We start from the raw sequence: 22,473 nt of genomic DNA, 5'->3' as shown, positions 1-22,473 counted from the left end.
GCTGAACATCCATTTACCAGGACATCATGACTCAAGTGAACACGACTCCCGTCTCATTAACAGTAAATAGGAGGAGAAACATACAAACAGTTGTGTGCCCTCTTATGACCCAGTGGTCGTTAGAGCCTACTGCCCATCTAGGCAGTATCATAGAATCATACAATCCTAGAGTTGGAAGAGACCACAAGGGCCATCGAGTCCAACCCCCTGCCAAGCAGGAAACACCATCAGAGCACTCCTGACATATGGCTGTCAAGCCTCTGCTTAAAGACCTCCAAAGGAGGAGACTCCACCACACTCCTTGGCAGCAAATTCCACTGTCAAACAGCTCTTACTGTCAGGAAGTTCTTCCTAATATAATATAATATAATATAATATAATATAATATAATATAATATAATAACATTAATAGAATTAATAGACTAAGCATATAGCTCCTGAGCATGTCCAAAGCGAACCTTCTGAGATGACGTCACGTCCTGTGACCGCCTCGTGAGCTTCAGGGGGGGGGCGGGTGTAAACGCTCCTCAAGGCAGCCAATGAAGAGCGTCTCGAGAAAGACCCGGATGACCGTTGCCACGGCAACCGGGACAACGAACGGGGCGCGAGCGCCTCTCCGCGCCTGCTGCTCTGGGCGACGCCCGGCGCTTTCGACCCCTGACGTCATCGGGAGGCGCCGGCGGGAAGGTCGACCCGCTCCTTCCCTCCCTCTTGGAAAGATGGCGGCGGCCGCGCTGTGGGGTTGCCGGGTAAGCGGGGACGGGGCGCGTTCCTGTGTGTCTTGGGAGGGGGGCTCCCCAAGTTCCTTCCCCCAACCTCCCCGGGCCAAGGCCTGGTAATTTGACTCGAGCCCCATTTCGAAGGAAAGAGTGCCCCTGAGCACGTGCAGAGGGCCCTACCGTCCCTGCTGCCGAGGAGAGAGGCTCAGTTACCGCGAGGAGGGAGGTGGTGCCCCTGCGCATGTGCAGAGGGGATCCCCTGCTCGTACAGCCCCATAGCCCCTGAGCACGTGCAGAGCGCCCTACTGTCCCTGCTGCCAAGGAGAGAGAGGTTCGGGCACAGGAGGAGGGAGGTGGTGTCCCTGCGCATGTGCAGAGGGGCTCCCCTGCTCGTTGGACGCACAGCCCCATAGCCCCTGAGCACGTGCAGAGCGCCCTACCGTCCCTGCTGCCGAGGAGAGAGAGGCTGGGGCAGCGAGAGGAAGGAGGTGGTGCCCCTGCGCATGTGCAGAGGGGATCCCCTGCTCGTTTGACGCACAGCCCCGTAGCCCCTGAGCATGTACAGAGCGCCCTACCGTTCCTGCTGCCGAGGAGAGAGAGGTTCGGGCACAGCGAGGAGGGAGGTGGTGCCCCTGCGCATGTGCAGAGGGGATCCCCTACTCCTTTGACCCATAGCCCCTGAGCACGTGCAGAGCGCCCTACCGTCCCTGCTGCCGAGGAGAGAGAGGCTCAGGTACCGCGAGGAGGGAGGTGGTCCCCTGTGCATGTGCAGAGGGGCTCCCCTGCTCGTTTGACGCACAGCCCCATAGCCCCTGAGCACGTGCAGAGCGCCCTACCGTCTCTGCTGCCGAGGAGAGAGAGGTTCGGGCACAGCGAGGAAGGAGGTGGCGCCCCTGCGCATGTGCAGAGGGGATCCCCTGCTCGTTTGACGCACAGCCCCAGAGCCCACACACCCATCCAGTGTTAAAGATGAGAACTCTCTCTCCCTCTATAGTTTTTTTAAATCTCTTGTTGGAAGCCGCCCAGAGTGGCTGGGGAAACCCAGCCAGACAGGCAGGGTATAAGTAATAAATTATTATTATTGTTGTTGTTGTTGTTGGGCAGAGTATAAGTAATAAATTATGTGTATCTGAAGAAGTGTGCATGCACACGAAAGCTCATACCAAGAACTAACTTAGTTGGTCTTTAAGGTGCTACTGGAAGGATTTTTTTTTTATTTTTTTTATTTTGACTATGGCAGACCAACACGGCTACCTATCTGTAATAAATTATTGTTGTTGAGCAGGGTATAAGTAATTATTGTTGTTGTTGTTGTTGTTGTTGTTATTTTATTGGAGGTGCAGACAAACGCAGCCCCAGCACCTCTTCCTTTAAAAAATTAACTACTGGGTCTCATGTGGCTGATTGTTTCTGCTAGGGAAAGGTAATGAGGTTTGGAGGCTTGTCCTCTTTGCTATAACTGTTTTGCAAGCAGAGGGAGGGGGCTACGCACTATTAAACAAGAGCACCTTATCTTTCTCCTCCTAGAAATGCCTTTTAAATATATGGCTTGTATCCGGACGAAGCTCAGGCCCCTTGCGCCATGCTTTCCTCGTGCATCAAACTGGCAGACCTGCGTTGGAGCTGTACCAGGTATGCTTTGCAAATCAAACCTTTTTGTGCATAATTGGAGTGGAGGCAGTTGCTGAGAGTTAGGCATTGCAGAGGAAGAACTGCCAGGCTGGGAGGGAGGGAGGGATAGCCATGTTCAAATATATAAAAGGATGTCACGTAGAGGAGGGAGAAAGGTTGTTTTCTGCTGCTCCGGAGAAGCGGACACGGAGCAATGGATCCAAACTACAAGAAAGAAGATTCCACCTAAAGATTAGGAAGAACTTCCTGACAGTAAGAGCTGTTCGGCAGTGGAATTTGCTGCCAAGGAGTGTGGTGGAGTCTCCTTCTCTGGAGGTCTTTAAGCAGAGGCTTGACAACCATATGTCAGGAGTGCTCTGGTGGTGTTTCCTGCTTGGCAGGGGGTTGGACTCGATGGCCCTTGTGGTCTCTTCCAACTCTATGATTCTATGATTCTATTCTATGATTCTATGAGGGAGGAACCCTCCCCGGAGAGCAATAAATAAATACTCTGGCAGCATCTCTCTAGGTTTTTAAACAATGGATCTTTCCTACCTGGATATTGGACCTAGGACCTGTTGCATGCAAGACAGACGCTCTGCAATTGAGCTATGGCCCTTCCCTTTAGAAAAAAAGTAAGATTCCAGACCTCGTGGTTCTGAATAAAAGGGCCAATTTGAAAAGGAAGTTGCTTTACACTGTTAACGCCAGAAACCTTCTCTTTAGGCTCGATGTTCCTCCTCCTCCGGAGGCCGGAAAGGTTTTATCTCTGGCTTTGTGGAGAATATTAAACAGGAGCTGGCCAAAAACAAGGAGATGAAGGAAAGTATTAAAAGGTTCAGAGACGAAGCGAAGAAGTTGGAAGAGTCGGAGGCCCTGCAGGAAGCGAGGCGGAAATACGTGAGTCTGTTTCCTTCATGCAGTTGAGGCTTGCTTTCTCCGGTGCGTTCCTCTTCCTGGGAATTGCAGACCAGAGCAAAAGAGAAGGACTGGAATTGAGGAGCAAGGTGGGGAAACTGCCCCTTCCGAAGTTGCTGGGCCCCCAGTGCCCAGCAATGATGTGAGTCGTTGCCCAGTGAGACTGGGGGGGAGGGCAGGTTTAAAGCCCTTGCTTTAAGAGGCAACCTTCCCCCCGACTGCAAAAGATAGGAGCTGGTGTCTCTGTTTGGAAGAGGCATTCTCATATGAGAAAGCGGCTTGCATCTTAGGGCAGGGATCAGGGAGCCTGTTGCTCTTTCGACATTGCTGTTGGACCTCAGCTCCCAGCAGTCTCAGCGGTCAGCCTGGCCAGTGGTCAGGGAAGAGGGTGGGAGTTGTGTAGTCCAGGGACACATCTTGTTGTTGTTGTTGCTTAGTCGTGTCTGGCACTTCGTGACCCCCTGGACCAGAGCACGCCAGGCCCTCCTGTCTTCCACTGCCTCCCGCAGTTTGGTCAAACTCATGCTAGTCGCTTTGAGAACACTGTCCCACCATCTCGTCCTCCGTCGTCCCTTCTCCTTGTGCCCTCCATCTTTCCCAACGTCAGGGTCTTTTCCAGGGAGTCTTCTCTTCTCATGAGGTGGCCAAAGTCTTGGAGCCTCAGCTTCAGGATCTGTCCTTCCAGTGAGCTCTCAGGGCTGATTTCCTTCCGAATGGAGAGGTTTGATCTTCTTGCAGTCCCGGGGACTCTCAAGAGTCTCCTCCAGCACCAGAATTCAAAAGCATCAATTCTTCAGTGATCAGTCTTCTTTATGGTCCAGCTCTCACTTCCATACATCACTACTGGGAAAACCATAGCTTTTATTATACGGACCTTTGTTGGCAAGGTGATGTCTCTTCTTTTTAAGTACACAGGGACACATGGGCTGCGTCAATAATATGTAGCAGCTGAAATGGTCACAGTGCTCTACATGAATTTTCTTGGGAGTCCAGACACTACACATTAGCTGTCTTTATAATATTTCAGTGTGTTAATTCCTGTATTGTGTCGGGCTCACCCAAAGTCCTGCTTAAGTCCACAAGGAGCCAGGGGTTTCCTGGTTAGCAGTACAGCTTTCTAGTGGCTCAGCTCCACAGGCGCTTCTGATTGATAGGAGAGAAAGGCATTGTTTCAAAGTAATGTCTCCTACCGCACTTAGGGGCTTATATTAGAGTTGAGGGATCTTAGCTCGGCCTTGTAAATTGGCCTGTACTATTGCGTCCAAGGGACGCGGGTGGCGCTGTGGGTTAAAACACAGAGCCTAGGACTTGCCGATCAGAAGGTCGGCGGTTCGAATCCCCGCAATGACGGGGTGAGCTCCCGTTGCTCTGTCCCTGCTCCTGCCCACCTAGCAGTTCGAAAGCATGTCAAAGTGCAAGTAGATAAATAGGTACCGCTCTGGCGGGAAGTTAAACGCCGTTTCCGTGCGCTGCTCTGGTTCGCCAGAAGCGGCTTAGTCCTGCTGACCACATGACCCAGAAGCTGTATGCCGGCTCCCTCGGCCAGTAAAGCGAGATGAGCGCCGCAACCCCAGAGTCGGTCACGACTGGACCTAATGGTCAGGGGTCCCTTCACCTTTACTATTGCATCCAGCGAAATGCAGTCTTTGTTTACGACAGGGAAGATTTCTAAGTCCTCATTGTTTTGTTTGCGTAGAAATAAATAAATTGCATCCAGCCTTTCTGCCACATTGGGGCTCAGGACAGCTAGCGGCAAAACAGTGTGAATACAATCAAATGACTAAAAGACAATGATTCAAAGTAAACAAAATGCAAAGTAAATAACAACAACATAAAAAGGAGACAGGGAAGACATCCATCCCGATTGGTCGTTACAAGAACATACAATGTAATCCCCCCGTAACAACCACAGGACGCTTTGGTAAAATAATAATAGACGATAATAAGAGGGAGAGTTTGATTTGCTTCTGTTGTCTTGCCTTCCGCTGCAGAAAACAATAGAGTCTGAGACAGTCAAGACCTCTGAAGTCCTTAAAAAGAAATTTGGAGAAATCACGGACACTGTCAAAGACGTAAGTATGTGTTCGTATACGATGGATATTTAGGGTTATGCCTGGTGTTGCTTATATTTCAGAGCAGACCCACTGATATGGATGGGCATGGCCAACGGAGGTCCGTACATTTCCACAGGTCTGCTTTCGAACGAGACTTAGTTGGCTACAGCTCTTCAGCTCCTGGCTTTGTTTTACATTTCTGACTATTCCCTGTCCCAGAGATTGGGGAGGGGAAGTATCAAAGGGAGATAACAAGGAAGGCTGGAATGAGAAAAGGCAGGCAGCGTCTGCAAGAAATCGTTGGGAGTGTGAAGTCACCCTGCTGAGGGTGCCCGCCAGTCAGCTCTGCCCTTTCCCTTCCTCTCCATTTTCTTCCTTCCCACTCGCCTGCCCCTCCCACAGTTTGTCGGATTTCTGTGCTGCTTACATTTTCAGTTTTCACTGAAACTTTTTAGAGCCACATGGACCTTTTCTGGTAATAATAATAATAATAATAATAATAATAATAATAATAATAATTTATTATTTGTACCCTGGATGTCAGGGAACTGACATCGGAGCGAGAGGCGAAGGGGAGGCTCCCAGATGATGCTGGCGAAGGACCCAGCAGCAGGGGGAGAAACAGCTCAGTAGAGGGGGAAGCCAATCAGCGCAACACCAGGGATAAAGGGGGGCAGACGGGGGAATTGGAGAGAGGGCTCCAGCACTCTTCACTGGACATCAGTGAGGAGAGCCCAGGTCCTCCGCTACCCACGCCTTCCCTGCGCAGAAGACTCCCGCGCAGTGAGAGGAGGAGGAGACTGGGTGTCAAACAACTTTTATGTTGGAAGAGGTTCAAGAAACGCCCACTGACGGATTCTGCCAGCGACTGAGGCAGCCACGATGAGAAGGGGCTGTGCAGTCAGAAAGGTTTAACAAGGCAAATTATCCGAGAAAGGCACCAGTTTACACACGAGTAACTCATACCCATTACACCGCCCATCTGGCTGGGCTTCCCCAGCCACTCTGGGCGGCTTCCACAAAGACCCTAAATACACTAAGATGTCACACATTAAAAACTTCCCTGTCAGGTAGTTGTTTATCTCTTTGACATCTGATAGGAGGGCGTTCCACAGGGCGGGTGCCACCACCGAGAAGGCCCTCTGCCTGGTTCCCTGTAACTTCACTTCTTGCAGTGAGGGAACCGCCAGAAGGCCCTCGGCGCTGGACCTCAGCGTCTGGGTAGAACGATGGGGGTGGAGACGCTCCTTCAGGTATACTGGGCCAAGTATACCTGGTAGTTCAGCAAGCCTCAGGTTTTATGTAATCATTTACAGTGGTATCTCGGGTTACATACACTTCAGGTTACATACGCTTCCGCTAACCCAGAAATAGTGCTTCAGGTTAAGAACTTTGCTTCAGGATGAGAACAGAAATCGTGCTCCGGAGGCGTGGCGGCAGCGGGAGGCCCCATTAGCTAAAGTGGTGCTTCAGGTTAAGAACAGTTTCAGGTTAAGAACGGAACGAATTAAGTACTTAACCCGAGGTACCACTGTATTGCATTGATAATCTCAATGCGAGAGGGGTCGGTGCGCACCAGGCTTCAGGAAGCTATCCGCAAGCCGTGGGAGCCCGGCGCGAAGTCTGCATCCTGAAGCCTCGGGCACGCTGAGCTCAGCGTGCCCCAGGCTTCGCGCAGCTCTCGGCAAGCCGTGGGAGAGCTGCGCGACTTCGGGCAGATATCTGCAAGCCTGGGGAGACCGGCACGACTTCCCGCCGGGCTCCCTAGGCTTCCGGATAGCAGCCTGTTCTGGGGGCTGGGGTCAGGGGAAGCTTGGGCTTGGGGGGGGGGGAATAATTTCCCCCCCTTTATTCCCCCCCCCAAAACCACCTAGGTGTGCCCTATGGGCCGGTGCGCCCTATGGGGCAAAAAATACGGTACCTCTCTTGTGTACCAGTGGCGTATTGGTATACAGAAGATGGAAAATTATATTTGGGAGCTCACCACTAGTACGGTGAAGGCTGTTGTTTGATGGGGCTTGTGCCCCTATGTTCCCCTCTTTGGGCATGCCTCGTTAAAGGCCTTCTTCCCCTTTGGCTGCAGAGCTTTGACGAAGTCAGTAAGAGCGATATCGGCCGGAAGATAAAGGAAGGTATGGAAGAAGCCACCAAAACTGCGAAGCAGTCTGCGGAATCGGTCACCCGAGGAGGAGAGAAGCTGGGACGGACGGCAGCGTTCAAGGCCATTTCCCAGGTACGCTGTGCTCTGCCTGTGGCAGGCTGCTGCCTTACTCCCAAGTAAGGCCACCTATAACCTGGTGTTATCAGATACCCTCGCTTAGTGCATGGGTACTGTGACTGCCAATTAGGTGTGCTGTAAGATACCGTATTTTTCGCTCTATAAGACGTACCTTTTCCCTCCTAAAAAGTAAGGGGAAATGTGTGCGCGTCTTATGGAGCGAATGCAGGCTGCGCAGCAATCCCTCTTGCTGTTCTGGCTTCAGGGATAGCTGCGCAAAGCTTCTTCAACAACATTTGATTCAGAATATCTTGTTTTCCTCCTCTAAAAACTAGATGCGTCTTTTTCAGTGAAAAATACAGTAAATTGCTCCCTGCATTCACACAGCAGGCCGTTTTTAAAATATTTGTTATGTGGTTTCGGAGTTGTTGTGTTGGAAAATTTGTGCAAAATTCAATAACAATTATTTAAACAGAAGAAGAAAAGAAATGCAGATCTATCTAATTTTTTTAAAGCCAGCCAAAGCAGAAAAGGGCTTTTCTCGGGCCGCTCAGTGAAACACCAGACCGGTTGTGGTTGGGGGACGGGATGGACAAACACACCCTACAGGGTTGGGTTTGCCAGCTCAGGTGTTCTCTGTCCAGTTACTCCCAGAGTCTGCGGGAGTCCTGCCCTCTCTGCTGTAACCGCCTCTTGCTCTTCCAGGGCGTGGAGACGGTCAAGAAAGAGATCGACGAGAGTGTCCTGGGCCAGACGGGGCCTTACAAGCGGCCGGAGAGGCTCCGGAAGCGGACAGAGTTTGCTGGCGAGAGGCTGAAGGAAGAGAGGGTATTTGAAGCCAACGAGTGAGTGATGGCTGGGAAGGGGGTGCGGTTTGCGGGGGTGTCTGGGTTCTGCCAGTTGATTCCCTGAAGGCGGAAGCCTGGCAGCGTGCAGTAGAGCATGGGGGTCGATGGAGCCCGGGGGCAAGCTCTGGACCCTAGTATTGCTCTAACAGGGTCTTCGCTAGGAGCCCCTCTGTTACGGCTGCTGCTGGTCGTGGTAGGCAAGGCTGAAACAGATGGACGGGGGCTGTGACTTGTTGAAGGAGCATCTCCACCTCCATCGTTCTGCCCGGGCGCTGAGGTCCAGCGCCGAGGGCCTTCTGGCTGTTCCCTCATTGCGAGAAGCAAAGCTACAGGGAACCAGGCAGAGGGCCTTCTCGGTAGTGGTGCCCGCCCTGTGGAACGCCCTCCCACCAGTTGTCAGAGATAAACAACTACCTGACATTCAGAAGACATCTTAAGGCAGCCCTGTTCAGGGAAGTTTTTAACGTGTGATATTTTACTGTATTTTTGGGTTCTATGGAAGCCGCCCAGAGTGGCTGGGGAAACTCAGCCAGATGGGCGGGATACAAATAATAAATTATTATTGTTGTTGTTGTTGTTGTGGTTGAAAGGCAGCTCCTCTCGGGGTGGGGAGAAGCTCAAGCGCTTTGCGTAGAGAAAGCCCCAGGTCCAGTCTCTGGCACTTCATTTATTTAATCTGCACACCGCCCCTATACCCTCGGGGCTCAGGTTCACAGCATAAAACCACAATATAAAAACACAAAATGCATATTCTGAACTTACACGGACCCTGCAATTGTCTAAAGGCCCTGCTCCCTGTGCCACCTCCTTGAGAGGTTCGGAGGGTGGCAACACGAGAGCAGGGCCTTTTACGTGGTGGCTCCCCGTCTGTGGCATTCCCTCCCCAGGGAGGCTCACCTGGCGCCTTCATTATACTCTTTTAGGCACCAGGCAGAAACGTTCCTCTTTAACCAGGCTGATTGACATCCGATGCCCCTTTTAAAACATTTTGGGGGTAAAGAAGGGATTGCTGAGTTGCTCTGGTTTTTTCATTTTTGCTATGCACGGTGTGCTTTTCCATTGTTTTTTTTTATGCTGTGAACCGCCCTAAGACCTGCAAGTGTAGGGCGGCATGGAAATTTAAAAATAATAAAAAATATTTAAAAAATTTTTTTACAGTTCTTTTTTTTCCTTTTTAAATTTTTATTGATACAGCAAAAAAAGAAAAGAAAAAACACAAATACCAAATTACACACAGGAATAACAACAGACACATAATTTTCTTAACAAACAATAAACCATATATTGGTCTTCACACTAAAGACCCAACCTCCCGTCTATTCCATATTTCGATTTCGTATTATTTGTTGCCAATGCACACTTTTATCATAATTAAACTTTTTCTAAATAATATCTAATTTCTTATATCTGCCTTGCAGCTATTACTGAAGTTCCTCGAATGCTGCAACAGAATTTAAACTACTATATCTATTTTTCAAATATTCTTTGAAAACCTCCCGTTTTGAAACAAAATCCTGTTTTGATTTATTCTTTAGTTTTTCTTATTACAGCCTCGTTACAGTTCTTATGCTGCATATAATATATGGCACATATATAACTGCCAAAAAATATTAATTTTTATTCCTCCCTCCCCTTCATTGGCTCCTCCTCTTCTCCCAGGGAGGCGATGGGCGTGGTTCTCCACAAGGACTCCAAATGGTACCAGCAGTGGAAAGAATTCAAGGACAACAACGTGGTGTTCAACCGTAAGTGGCGCCTGCAGGGAGAGCTCCTCCCCGCGGCTTCTCCCCTGCCTGGTCCTGTAAACGCAGGCTGAGTTAGGCAAGGCCCAGTGCCATGCGTGAGGGAGGCGAGTGTCTCCACCCCCATCGTCCAGCCCGGACACTGAGGTCCAGCTCCGAGGGCCTTCTGGCGGTTCCCTCCCTGCAAGAAGTGAGGTTGCAGGGAACCAGGCAGAGGGCCTTCTCGGTGGTGGCGCCCTCCCTGCGGGAAATTCCCTTATTCCAGCACCGCTTCCCACTGCTATCCCGGATTGTTAGATATCCTGTAGACAGGTAGGGCTGCTAATCCCTTATTTTCAAACCTGAAAGTTGACAGCTATGCCTCCATTGGCTCCCAGTACATTTCTGAGCACAAGTCAAAGTATTGGTGCTGACCTTGAAAGCCCTAAATGGCCCAGTATACCTGAAGGAGCGTCTCCACCCCCATCGTTCTGCCCGGACACGGAGGTCCAGCTCTGAGAGCCTTCTGGCAGTTCCCTCCCTGCAAGAAGTGAGGTTACAGGGAACCAGGCAGAGGGCCTTCTCGGTGGTGGTGGCGCCCGCCCCGTGGAACACCCTCCCATCAGATGTCAAGGAAATAAACAACTCTCTGACTTTTAGAACACGTCCGAAGGCAGCCCAGTTTAGGGAAGTTTTATCGTGTTTTTAATATTCTGTTGAGAGCTGCCCAGAGTGGCTGGGGAAACTCCGCCAAATGGGCAGGAAGTAAGTAAGTAAGTAAGGCCTCTTCACCTGGAGGAATGCCCCCATGCAGAGTGGATTTTTTTGGGGGTGTGTGGAGGGAATGGGGCTGAGGCCGCTGCTGATTCTGTCCCCCTCCCCGCAGGGTTCTTCGAAATGAAAATGAAATACGACGAGAGCGACAATGCCATCATCCGGGCCTCGCGCGTTGTGACGGACAAGATGACAGACTTCATCGGTGAGTCTCTCTCCTTGCCTTTCCCCTTCAAGTGCCGCTGGCTGGCCCTATAGAGACGCCGGTAGCGCTGTGATCTAAACCCCTGAGCCTCTTGGGCTTACCAATCGGAAAGTTGGCAGTTCGAATCCCTGCGACGAGGTGAGGTGAGCTCCCATTGCTCCGTCCCAGCTCCTGCCAACCAGCAGTTCGAAAGCAAGTAGATCAGTAGGTACCACTGTGGTGGGAAGGTAAAGGGCGTTTCCATGCTCTCTGGTTTCTGTCACGGTGTCCTGTTGTGCCAGAAGCGGTTTAGTCCTGCTGGCCACATGACCCGGAAAGCTGTCTGTGGACAAACGCTGGCTCCCTCGGCCTGAAAGCGAGATGAGCGCCACAACCCCATAGTCGCCTTTGACTGAACTTAACCGTCCAGGGGTCCTTTACCTTTTACCTTTGCCACCAGGTCTCCATATGGTTCACAAAGTAAATGGCTCCCCACCCCCCTCTCTCTGCTCACAACTCCCTCTCTGACTAGAGTTGAAGCTCTGGGGCTGACTGGAGACCGGAGGGGGAGTGGAAAGGAGGCTGCGGCTGTTGCGCTACCCCACGTTTCAGCTACTAGACAGCGGGGAGGCTGAGCAGTGTAAACAAAGCCTGTTTGACAGTGCAGTTTGCTGCCAAGGAGTGTGGTGGAGTCTCCTCCTTTGGAGGTCTTTAAGCAGAGGCTTGACAACCATATGTCAGGAGTGCTTTGATGGTGTTTCCTGCTTGGCAGGGGGTTGGACTCGATGGCCCTTGTGGTCTCTTCCAACTCTAGGATTCCATGATGTTGGATCCTCCTGAAGCCCTGGCCCTTTTTCTCACACACACCCCCCCCAACGTCACTCTGAATCCCCTCCAAATGCCAACCCTCTGTTGCCTCTGATTGTATCTGCAGGCGGGTTGTTCTCCAAGACTGAAATGTCGGGGGTCCTGACCGAGATCCTCCGCGTCGACCCAAACTTCGACAAGGACCGGTTCCTCAAGCAGTGCGAGGACGACATCATCCCCAACATCCTAGAGGCAGGTCTGGGGTGCGGGTGGGGAGAGGCGGCTGGGGTGCGGGGGTGTCTTGTGTGCCTAAGCAGCGAGGGAGGGGTGGGTCGCTTAAAGGCGGCAGTGTGGGAAGTGGCCCTGGCATCACAGCTGTTAAAGCGGAGAAATTCGAGGGCTCCCTTGGACAAAAACAAAGACACCAACCAGGATAACTTGGAGCAAAACAGCAGCCTGTAGGCTTGGCCTTTATTGCATAATAATAATAATAATAATAATAATAATAATAATAATAATAATAATAATTTATTATTTGTACCCCGCCCATCTGGCAGGGTTTCCCCAGCCCTCTGGGCGGCTTCCATAGAAACCAAAAATACAGTAAAATATCACAGATTAAAAACTTCCCTGAACAGGGCTGCCTTAAGATGTCTTCAGTTCCTCTATTCCGAGCCTACAGCCCTTAGGCCCTTCATGTGCTCTCCGTTGTCCTTCTGCTTGTCCCTCTGTGGTCACAGCTCCTTGTGTGTGATGCTCTGTCGCCTCTCCTCCTTTCTTTAGGCCATTATAACCGGAGACCTGGACATCCTCAAGGACTGGTGTTACGAGGCGGTGAGTGTTTGCCCCGGGAGATGGCGTGGTTGGTCCTGGCGGGGTTCGTGGGTGGTGGCCATCTTTCCATCCTGACATTCAGGAGTGTCCCAGAAAACATTGCGAGGACATGAGAGCTCACACCTTGCTCGCACGCTTCCCAGAGGCTCCCGGCTAGCCTCTAAAAGAAGGTACCGTATTTTTTGCTCTGTAAGACGTACCAGACCACCAGACGCACCTAGTTTTTGGAGGAGGAAAACAAGAAAAAAATTATTCTGAATCTCAGAAGCCAGAACAGCGAGAGGGATCGCTGCGCAGCGAAAGCAGCAATCCCTCTTGTTGTTTCGGCTTCTGGGATAGCTGCGCAGCCTGCATTCGCTCCATAAGACGCACACACATTTCCCCTTACTTTTTAGGAGGGGAAAAGTGAGTCTTATAGAGCAAAAAATACGGTAGGTTGCCAGATTACATCCAGGGTTGCTCTTTTTAACTTCGTGTGCATGGGCAGTGGCGAAGCGTGGTGGCGGGCCCCCGGGGCAGTTGCCCCAGGGGCAGAATTGTCAGGGGCGCAAAAATTCAACACCCGGCGCTGCCTCCATACAGCTGGGTTCCGTTGAAAACGGCTTCTCCATGTGAACCAGGGACGTCTTCTGGCAACAGAACAGCTCTTCTTACCTCTTGTCAAGGAATTCTACTCAATATTGATCCAGAGCAGAACTCTGACGTATAGCTAGCAGAGTAAAACTTAAAACATGTTGTGTATGATTCCCCAAAACAGACTAGAGGCAATTGTATTTCACCCAGCAGGGCGTTACTGCTACTGAAGACTAATAATAATAATAATAATAATAATAATAATAATAATAATAATATATTATTTATACCCCGCCCATCTGGCTGGGTTTCCCCAGCCACTCTGGGCGGCTTCCAAAAATACACTAAGATGTCACACATTAAATACGTCCCTGAACAGGGCTGCCTTAAGATGTCTTCTGAATGTCAGGTAGTTGTTTATCTCTTTGACATCTGCTGGGAGGGCGTTCCACAGGGCGGGCGCCACTACCCAGAAGGCCCTCTGCCTGGTTCCCTGTAGCTGTGCTTCTCGCAATGAGGGAACCGCCGGAAAGCCCTCGGCGCTGGACCTCAACGTCCAGGCAGAACGATGGGGGTGGAGACGCTCCTTCAGGTATACTGGACCGAGGCCCATAATGGTCACAAATCCAATACATTCAGGATTGGCCCTGTCCATAAGAAATTGGCCCAGTTGCAGCAGACTTAAACTTACAATAACTTATAATAAGACTGAAACCTTAACACTAAGCATACTATGTACAGAACACCAAACCAGAAGGAGAAGAGATAGAAACAGAAAGTGAAACACAGTCTCCTTCTGGCCTGACTCTTATAGTCAGCATGACCTTGACAGAAGAGGTAACAGAACCAGTTTAAACCAGCTGTACTCCGCTTCTCTGAAGGAATAACCCAAACATCACGAACCTTCTGCTTGTTCCTTTCACACAGAAGCTTCCAGGACCCTCGTGAATTAAGTAGAATGGGAAAGATCAGATCAATACTTTCTGCACTAAGAAATGCAGAGCCGACAACCTCTGCAGCTGCGATCGGTGTGGCGCAGACACCATTAGGCTGTTAAATGTGCATGCGTACTCAGTCCTTTTTCCTCCTATGCTGTCCCGGGCACTGGCAACCCAGGCTACACCACTGTACACAGGTCCCGCTGTCTTCCTGCTCAGTATGTGAAAATTCATATATCCGCACACAAGGAATTATGCCCAAACTTCACTATAAACACCGCAGAGTTAATTTGCTTTCTTCCGTGTTTTTCCTTGCTTGTTTCTGCCCTGCTGCTTGGTGGCACCCATTTTTGAGCAGAAACAATGGAAGGAGGGAGCGAGATCAGACAAATTGAGAGACCAGGAGAGACCCAGAAAATTACCGTATTTTTCGCTCCCATAAGGCACACTTTTTCCCTCTTAAAAAGTAAGGGGAAATGTGTGTGCGTCTTATGGAGCGAAGGCAGGGGGGAGGCAGGCAGGGAAAGCCCCAAGCTCCGTGCGGCTCTTGGGGGCTTTTCCCCAGGAGGGATAAGGGACTGACGCGGCCAGTCAATCCCTTCTCCCTCCTCGTAGAAAAGCCCGCAGGAGCCGCTAGCTCCTTAAAGGGTGTGCGGCTCCTGTGGGCTTTTGCGGGAGGTGGGGGAATTGCCATAGCCGCACGCAGCCTCTCCCGGCTGGAGAGGTTGCACGCGGCTAAAGAGGAAGCCAAGACAGCCAGCAGGATGGATCTTCGCTCTTTGGGGTGGGGTGGGGGTGGGGGACCCGGGCTTCCCCCGGCAGCCCTGAGAAGCTCTGGGAGAAGCGGACAGGCTTCCCCCCTTGATTTCCCCCTCTAAAAACTAGGTGCGCCTTATGGAGTGAAAAATACGGTAGTTTCCCCTGTTGTCTCTCTTTTGTTGGTTGGCTGCAGTCATTACAGGAAGAAACCATTGAGAAAGGGGGCAGATCTGGAAAAACCAGCTGCCTCCTTCCGGCCCTGGTGGCTGCTGGGCTGCTGCTGCTTGTTCCACAGTGTTGAAAAACTGATATTGCCCAGCGATGGGCGATTGGGGGGCGGGAGAGACCCAAGTGCGCCGCCTTGAGGTCCTTGAAGGAAAGGGTTATATATATATAAATTTAATAAATAATACTACGGGAAAAACTTCTTTCAGACTTACAGCCAGCTGGCCCACCCGATTCAGCAAGGGAAAGCGATGGGGCTTCAGTTCCACTCCAGGATTTTGGACGTCGACAATGTAGACGTGAGTGCCTGCCCCCCTTTCTTGGCCTGGACTGGGACATCTGGCAGTCAAAGGGCCAGTGTGGTGTAGTGGTTAAGAGCAGAGGACTCGTAATCTGGTGAACCGGGTTCGATTCCTCGCTCCTCCACCTGCAGCTGCTGGGTGACCATGGTCTCAGCCCCACTCACTTCACAGAGTGTTTGTTGTGGGGGAGGAAGGGAAAGGAGAATGTTAGCCGCTTTGAGACTCCTTTGAGTAGTGATAAAGCAGGATATCAAATCCAAACTCCTCCTCTTCTTCTTTCGCTCCCTCCTGTCCAGTGGCAGAGTCTTGATAGCAGAGCCTGGAGAGGAGGAGAGCTGGAAGAGCGCAATAGCCTCATTAGGACGCGGGTGGCACTGTGGTCTAAACCACTGAGCCTCTTGGGCTTGCCGATCCGAAGGTCGGCAGTTCAAATCCCCGCGACAGGGTGAGCTCCCATTGCTCTGTCCCAGCTCCTGCCAACCTAGCAGTTCGAAAGCACACTGGCACAAGTAGATAAATAGGCACCACTGCGGCGGGAAGGTAAACGGCGTTTCCATGCCCTCTGGTTTCCGTCCCATTGCACCAGAACCGGTTTAGTCCTGCTGGCCACATGACCCGGAAAGCTGTTTGTGGACAAACGCAGGCTCCCTCAGCCTGAAAGCGAGATGAGCGCCACAACCCCATAGTCGCCTTTGACTGGACTTAACCGCCCAGAGGTCCTTTTACCTATTAGGCCAACACCTACTGGGAACAGTTGCTTGCGCTGTCTTGCCTTCTTTGAATAAAGAGCTAACCGCACTGACGCCATGTTTTTTTCTTAATCACTGAACTACACTTAGCTCATGGGACGTGGGTAGCGCTGTGGGTTAAACCACAGAGCCTAGGACTTGCTGATCAGAAGGTCAGCGGTTCAAATCCCCGCGACGGGGTAAGCTCCCGTTGCTCGGTCCCTGCTCCTGCCAACCTAGCAGTTTGAAAGCACCTCAAACTGCAAATAGATAAATAGGTACCACTCTGGCGGGAAGGTAAACGGCGTTTGTGTGCGCTGCTCTGCTTCGCCAGAAGCGGCTTAGTCCTGCTGGCCACATGACCCGGAAGCTGTACGCCGGCTCCCTCGGCCAATAAAGCGAGATGAGCGCCGCAACCCCAGAGTCGGCCACGACTGGACCTAATGGTCAGGGGTCCCTTTACCTTTACCTATATTTAGCTCAATATGTTAAGATAACTTAATTGGAAAAGCTTGCAAATAATAGATAGGCTTAGGATTTAAATATGTAAGCATAAGATTTAAGATGTTTAAAGTTACCGTAAATTAGAAAGAATGAAAGATGTTAGGTTTTTGAGAAAATCAATTTTGGAAAACTGTTAAAATGATATATAATGAAATTCAGCCAAGGGGATTTGAGGAAGTCACTTAATAATGTTACCAAGATTTAAACAGGATGTATGTATGTTTGTTTGTGTGTGTGTGTGTATGTTTATTTGTTTTGAAATTTTGAAAATTTATTAAAAAAAAAATTGGAAGAAAAAAAAGCCTTGCGCTCTATCGACCGAGCTACCCAGCACCGCTATGGACTAGTAACTTGAAGTTTTTCTCCGCTTTGCAGCTCGCGATGGGCAAGATGATGGAGCAGGGACCCGTCTTAATCATCACTTTCCAAGCTCAGTTAGTCATGGTGATCAAAAACCAGAAAGGGGAAGTCGTGGAAGGAGACCCGGTGAGTAAAATTTGCCTTGCGCACTCAGGTCTTGTTAGCTGCCTTTATTTAACCTTCTGTTGTATCCAACCTGCTGGGCTAGGCTAGACAGATGGGTTCCCAAAGCAACTGTGATTACCGTACTTTCCCATGTATAAGGCTATGTTTTTTGCTTTAAAAAGCATGCTAATAAGTGGGGGTCGTCTTATACATGGACAGTTCATAGGGTGGACATTTGCTTGGCTGCTGCCGCGGCTGTCAGCGGCTATTGTGCGTGTTATTGGTTGCTGCGTCAGTGTGTGATGTTGATTGGTTGACGCTCCGGCAGTGGGGCGGGCGATTGGCAGCTTCTGTTGGCGATGGGAGGTGGATTTTCTGATTTTTTGCAATCCCCCTACGAAAAGTTCAACAACTCTGGGCCATCTCCCCCCATTTTCTTAAATTTGAGTCCCCCGAAATAGTCTTATACATGGGTGCGTCTTATAGACGAAAAGGTACGGTATTATCAAATAGCAGGGCGCTGCCCGTTAGGATTATAACCTCTTTACAACCTCATGTTTCTGTAGCTTAGTTAGATGAACTTTTGCCTAAAAACAAAGGAATTAACCGTCATTTCCAAATCTTTTTTTTTTTTGGGGGGGAAGGTCACCCCGAAATCAATGAACCAATTTTTGTATATGTAACCGTATTATGCAATGTGCGTAGCATGCGTACAGGAAAAGCAGAGCTTGCAAGTTTTCTAATACCTGTACGGCGCTTTGCACATCGTACATCGCCTATTATTGCTTAGATTAAACCGAGGTGGCGGTTTGTCTTTTGTTTCCGTTGCATTCGACGCAATGTTCCCGCCTCCCTTGGATTGCGCATTCTGCGCGCACCGATTACTTCTTGGGAATCCAGAGTAGGATGGCTCCTGCTTCCGGCGATTCTCCCAGTACAGGTTTAGGAAGTCTCAGGCAGCTGCAAAAGTTCTAAACATTTCCATAAAGTTTTAAAAAATACTTATGAGTTATATGCATGGCGATTCTAGCTTTTCATTCCGGAGTGACTTTTTTCACAACTGAGAAGAACTACCGTATTTTTTGCTCTATAAGATGCACTTTTTCCCTTCTAAAAAGTAAGGGGAAATGTGTGTGTGTGTCTTATGGAGCGAATGCAGGCTGCGCGGCTAAGCCAGAAGCCACAACAGGGAGAGGGAGGCTTCACGGGCTGCCGCAGAAGCCAGAACAGTGAGACGGAGCGCTGTGCAGCGCTCCATCTGACTGTTCTAGCTTCGGGGTTAGCGGCGCAAAGCCTCCGCAGGGCAGCGGGGTGCCTTCATCCTGCTGCCCTCCGGAGGCTTCGCGGGCTGTCCCAGAAGCCTCCGCAGGGCACGGAGGCTTCGCGCAAAGCTAGACCAGCTATCCCAGCAGCTATCCCAGAAGCCAGAACAGCAAGAGGCTATCCCAGAAGCCAGATCCCTCTTACTGTTCTGGCTTCTGGGATTCAGAATTTTTTCCCCCTTATTTCCTCCCCCCCCCCCCAGACTAGGTGCGTCCTATCATCTGGTGCGTCCTATAGAGCGAAAAATACGGTAGTCCCTTTCCCAGTGTTTCTGATACAGGAAATTGTGTGTGGGGGTTTTGGGGGGAGGGAGTCAAAAAGTTATAACCCTAGTCCCCATGCCGCGATGTGAACTGGCCTTAACTCTGAATGTCCCCCCCGTTGCAGGAGAAAGTTCTACGGATGCTGTACGTTTGGGCCCTCTGCAGAGACCCGGACGAGCTCAACCCTTACGCCGCCTGGAGACTGCTGGACATTTCTGCATCAAGCACTGAGCAGATTTTATGAGCTCGGCGTCTCCTCTGCCCGCCTCTGCCAGAACAGGGGAGCAGCGCTTCTTTCCTCGCACGGAGGCCGGACAGGAGGGCAACACGGGTGTGGCGCCGCTTTGCCGGGGACGCGGGAGTGCCAACTCCAAGGCCGAAAGACTTGTGGGCCCCCCTGCCAGCAGTCGGGCATGGGGTGTTTCCTTGACACTGGAGCAGTGTGCCAAACTCTTCGTTCTCGGGGAGGACAAGCGAGGAAAGACCCCCGCTTCGGATTGCGGCGCTAAGGAGTCCGAGGTGCGCTTTGCCAAAGCAGCCCGGCTCGATGTCCCCATTCCCCCTGCGCTTCAGGCGGCAACCTGGCCTTCGCGGTGCCCACCCGGCAGCAGAACCAAAGAGGCGCTCGTTTGCCACGCCACCCTGTTTTTTGCAGGTGGATGTCAAAGGCCCGAACTACGGTTGCGGAGGAAGGGGAATGGCTCTATGCGGCAGGGGAAGGTCTTTCATCTTGGGTTGCTGCTCCGGGGAATGGAGGGTCCTGTCGTCGTCCCCCCACAGTTGTCCTTCCGCTGCAAGCTTGGCACATGGAGCGGTTGGGTGGGGGCTGCAGCTGTGAGGGGTTGTGACGGCCCTCAGCCCCAAGACACACACACACACACGCACCCTGCCTGCCCCAAACACTCGGATTTGGCCTGATCTGGGCACGTGGTATCATGGCAATAGATTCTTCTACCACCTCTGTAAATTAAATACGTATAACCAGCTTGCTTGTTCCAGTGTCTTTGTATGGTGGGGGTGGGGGGATCAGAGCGAGCAACTTGACCAGCTGGCCTGCCATGGGGCTCCCTCCACATACAGGCAGCGGTCTAAACCACTGAGCCTCTTGGGCTTGCCGATCCGAAGGTTGGCGGTTCGAATCCCCGCGACGGGGTGAGCTCCTGTTGCTCTGTCCCAGCTCCTGCCAACCTAGCAATTCGAAAGCACGCCAGTGCAAGTAGATAAATAGGTACCACTCTGGCGGGAAGGTAAACTGCGTTTCCGTGCGCTCTGGTTTCCGTCACGGTGTCCCGTTGCGCCAGAAGCGGTTTAGTCCCGCTGGCCACATGACCCGGAAAGCTGTCTGCGGACAAACGCCGGCTCCCTCAGCCTGAAAGCGAGATGAGCGCCGCAACCACATAGTCGCCTTTGGCTGGACTTAACCGTCCAGGGGTCCTTTACCTTTTTTTACAGGCAGGCAGGAAGTCCCCCATTCTGTCATGGCGTTTTAGAAGCGGGGTGGGAGTCCTGCCAAGAGGTTTTGAAACTTTTGAAAAATTTTGAAGCTTTTTCTTTTGGTGGTGTTGTGGGGGTACGTTCAGAGAATCGTAGAGTTGGAAAGGATGTATAGTGCAGGAATCTTGAACCCAGAGCCCTGAAACTAAGAATCTCGTGCTCTATGCATTTAAACTTTTGTCCATTTCAAACATTAAAATAAAAGCTTCTTTCGAAGCTTCAGATCTCCTTCCCTCCATGGTTTCTTCTTCTTTCTTTTATTCTTCTTTCTATTCTTCTTCTTCCTATTTCTTCTTCTTTCTTTTCTTCTTCATCTTCTTCCTATTTCATCTTCCTCCTCCTCCTCCTCCTCCTCCTCCTCCTCCTCCTCCTCCTTCTTCCTCCTCCTCCTCCTCCTCCTCCTCCTCCTCCTCCTCCTCTTCTTCTTCTTCTTCTTCTTCTTCTTCTTCTTCCTCCTCCTCCTCCTCCTCCTCCTCCTCCTCCTCCTCTTCTTCTTCTTCTTCTTCTTCTTCTTCTTCTTCTTCTTCTTCTTCTTCTTCTTCTTCTTCCTCCTCCTCCTCCTCCTCCTCCTCCTCCTCCTCCTCTTCTTCTTCTTCTTCTTCTTCTTCTTCTCCTCCTCCTTCTCCTTCTCCTTCTCCTTCTCCTTCTCCTGTGATCCCTCGTAGCCGAGTAAGATTGTCTTCCATGAACACGGTCTTAACAGTGAGTCCATAAGTGACTGAGGAGGCCAATTCTGGATCCTCACGTCCTTCCACAGTGGGGACATTGGTTTCCGGGCGGGAGTTGATCCTGGTGTGGATTTGCCAAGCATGCCTTCCTCCTAGCACGTTTCTCCCTTGCATCCTGAGTTCGAGTGTCTTCAAAGCCCAGGACACCTTTGGCAAAGGCTGTTCTCCAACTGGAGCGCTCGCAGGCCAGTGTTTCCCTGTTGTCAGTGTTTACACCACATTTTTTTAGATTTGCCTTGAGAGAGTCTTTAAACCTCTTTTGTTGACCACCAGCTTTCCATTTTTAAGTTCGGAACAGAGTAGTTGCTTTGGAAGACGATAGTCAGGCATCCGCACAACATGGCGAGTCCAACGAAGTTGATGTTGAAGAATCATTGCTTCAACACTGGTGATCTGAACTCAGGCACCCTCCAACTGCCTCCAGACACTCACACAGGACCTTCACCGCCTCCACTGGTTCTGATTTAAAAGAGAGGTAAATCTGGGTATCATCCGCATTCTGATGAACACCCAGCCCTGGCACCTTCAGTTGGTGCTGGGAGAAAAACTCCCACCTGAAATCTTGGAGGTAAAGGTAAAGGTACCCCTGCCCGTACGGGCCAGTCTTGCCAGACTCTGGGGTTGTGCGCTCATCTCACTCTAGAGGCCGGGAGCCAGCGCTGTCCGCAGACACTTCCGGGTCACGTGGCCAGCCTGACAAGCTGCATCTGGCGAGCCAGCACAGCACACGGAACGCCGTTTACCATCCCGCTAGTAAGCGGTCCCTATTTATCTACTTGCACCCGGGGGTGCTTTCTAACTGCTAGGTTGGCAGGCGCTGGGACCGAGTGACGGGAGCGCACCCCGCCGCGGGGCCAAGTGTAAAAACAGATAAATTCTGCTGGCCGCTGTGCAACTCAAAAATAGCTGCTTCCCAAGGTTTTAATCCTCCGACGGCGTCCTCCAGAACCTTTTCCCTCCATGCGCTCACTCCTGTAAAACTTGTGATTCCTGCTATCGATCATGAAATAGCGGTTGTTTATGCCCAGCAAGCCCGGTGCCCCCGCCAAATTGTTTTGTTCTGCAGCTTTGTTGCTCCCCCCCCCCCCCCGGCTATTAAACACCATCCTTTCTCCACCCAGCCAGCCGAGTCATAAATATGTCAGTAACTTGCTGGACTTTGCCATGTTGCTCTTGAGCTACTCTGCTCTCTTTTCCTGCTATCAGCAAAACGAGACACTCTCACGCTGAAAAGCAATTTGCTGAGTGTTTAAGGGACGACTTCTCCCCCTTGCCTGCCTTCCCCCCACCCTCCCCCCAAAAATCCCAGTGACTGCTTTGCCCTGGGAAGACCAGATGTTCTCTTCTGCCAACTTCCTTATTAAATCTTCATTTGATCGTTTAATCTTCGTCGGCCAACTCCTCCGTAACATGCAATAGCTGCCCGCTGACGGCATAAATTGTCTGGACCTGTTACCAGAGAATCCTGGAGCTCTTCGTGGGG

At 51.1% G+C, this 22,473-nt stretch overlaps 1 protein-coding gene across 1 annotated transcript; it reads left to right on the top strand.

The window, feature by feature from the left end:
- Positions 1-614: 614 nt before the first annotated feature.
- TIMM44 (translocase of inner mitochondrial membrane 44) lies at positions 615-19,753 on the top strand. Its single transcript, XM_083483976.1, has 13 exons — positions 615-749; positions 2,247-2,351; positions 3,057-3,230; positions 5,240-5,320; positions 7,386-7,535; positions 8,226-8,365; positions 10,028-10,113; positions 10,976-11,068; positions 11,982-12,106; positions 12,638-12,688; positions 15,393-15,482; positions 17,093-17,203; positions 18,893-19,753. The coding sequence occupies exons 1-13, from the start codon at positions 720-722 to the stop codon at positions 19,010-19,012; spliced, it is 1,356 nt and encodes a 451-aa protein (XP_083340102.1). The 5' UTR covers positions 615-719; the 3' UTR covers positions 19,013-19,753.
- Positions 19,754-22,473: the final 2,720 nt, after the last annotated feature.

This window comes from Podarcis liolepis (assembly GCF_965112155.1).
Source record: "Podarcis liolepis genome assembly, chromosome: 18".
Classification (NCBI taxonomy): Eukaryota; Metazoa; Chordata; class Lepidosauria; order Squamata; family Lacertidae; genus Podarcis; species Podarcis liolepis.
The sequence above is the reverse complement of the archived record's forward strand: the minus strand, read 5'-3'. Positions and strand labels throughout refer to the sequence as shown.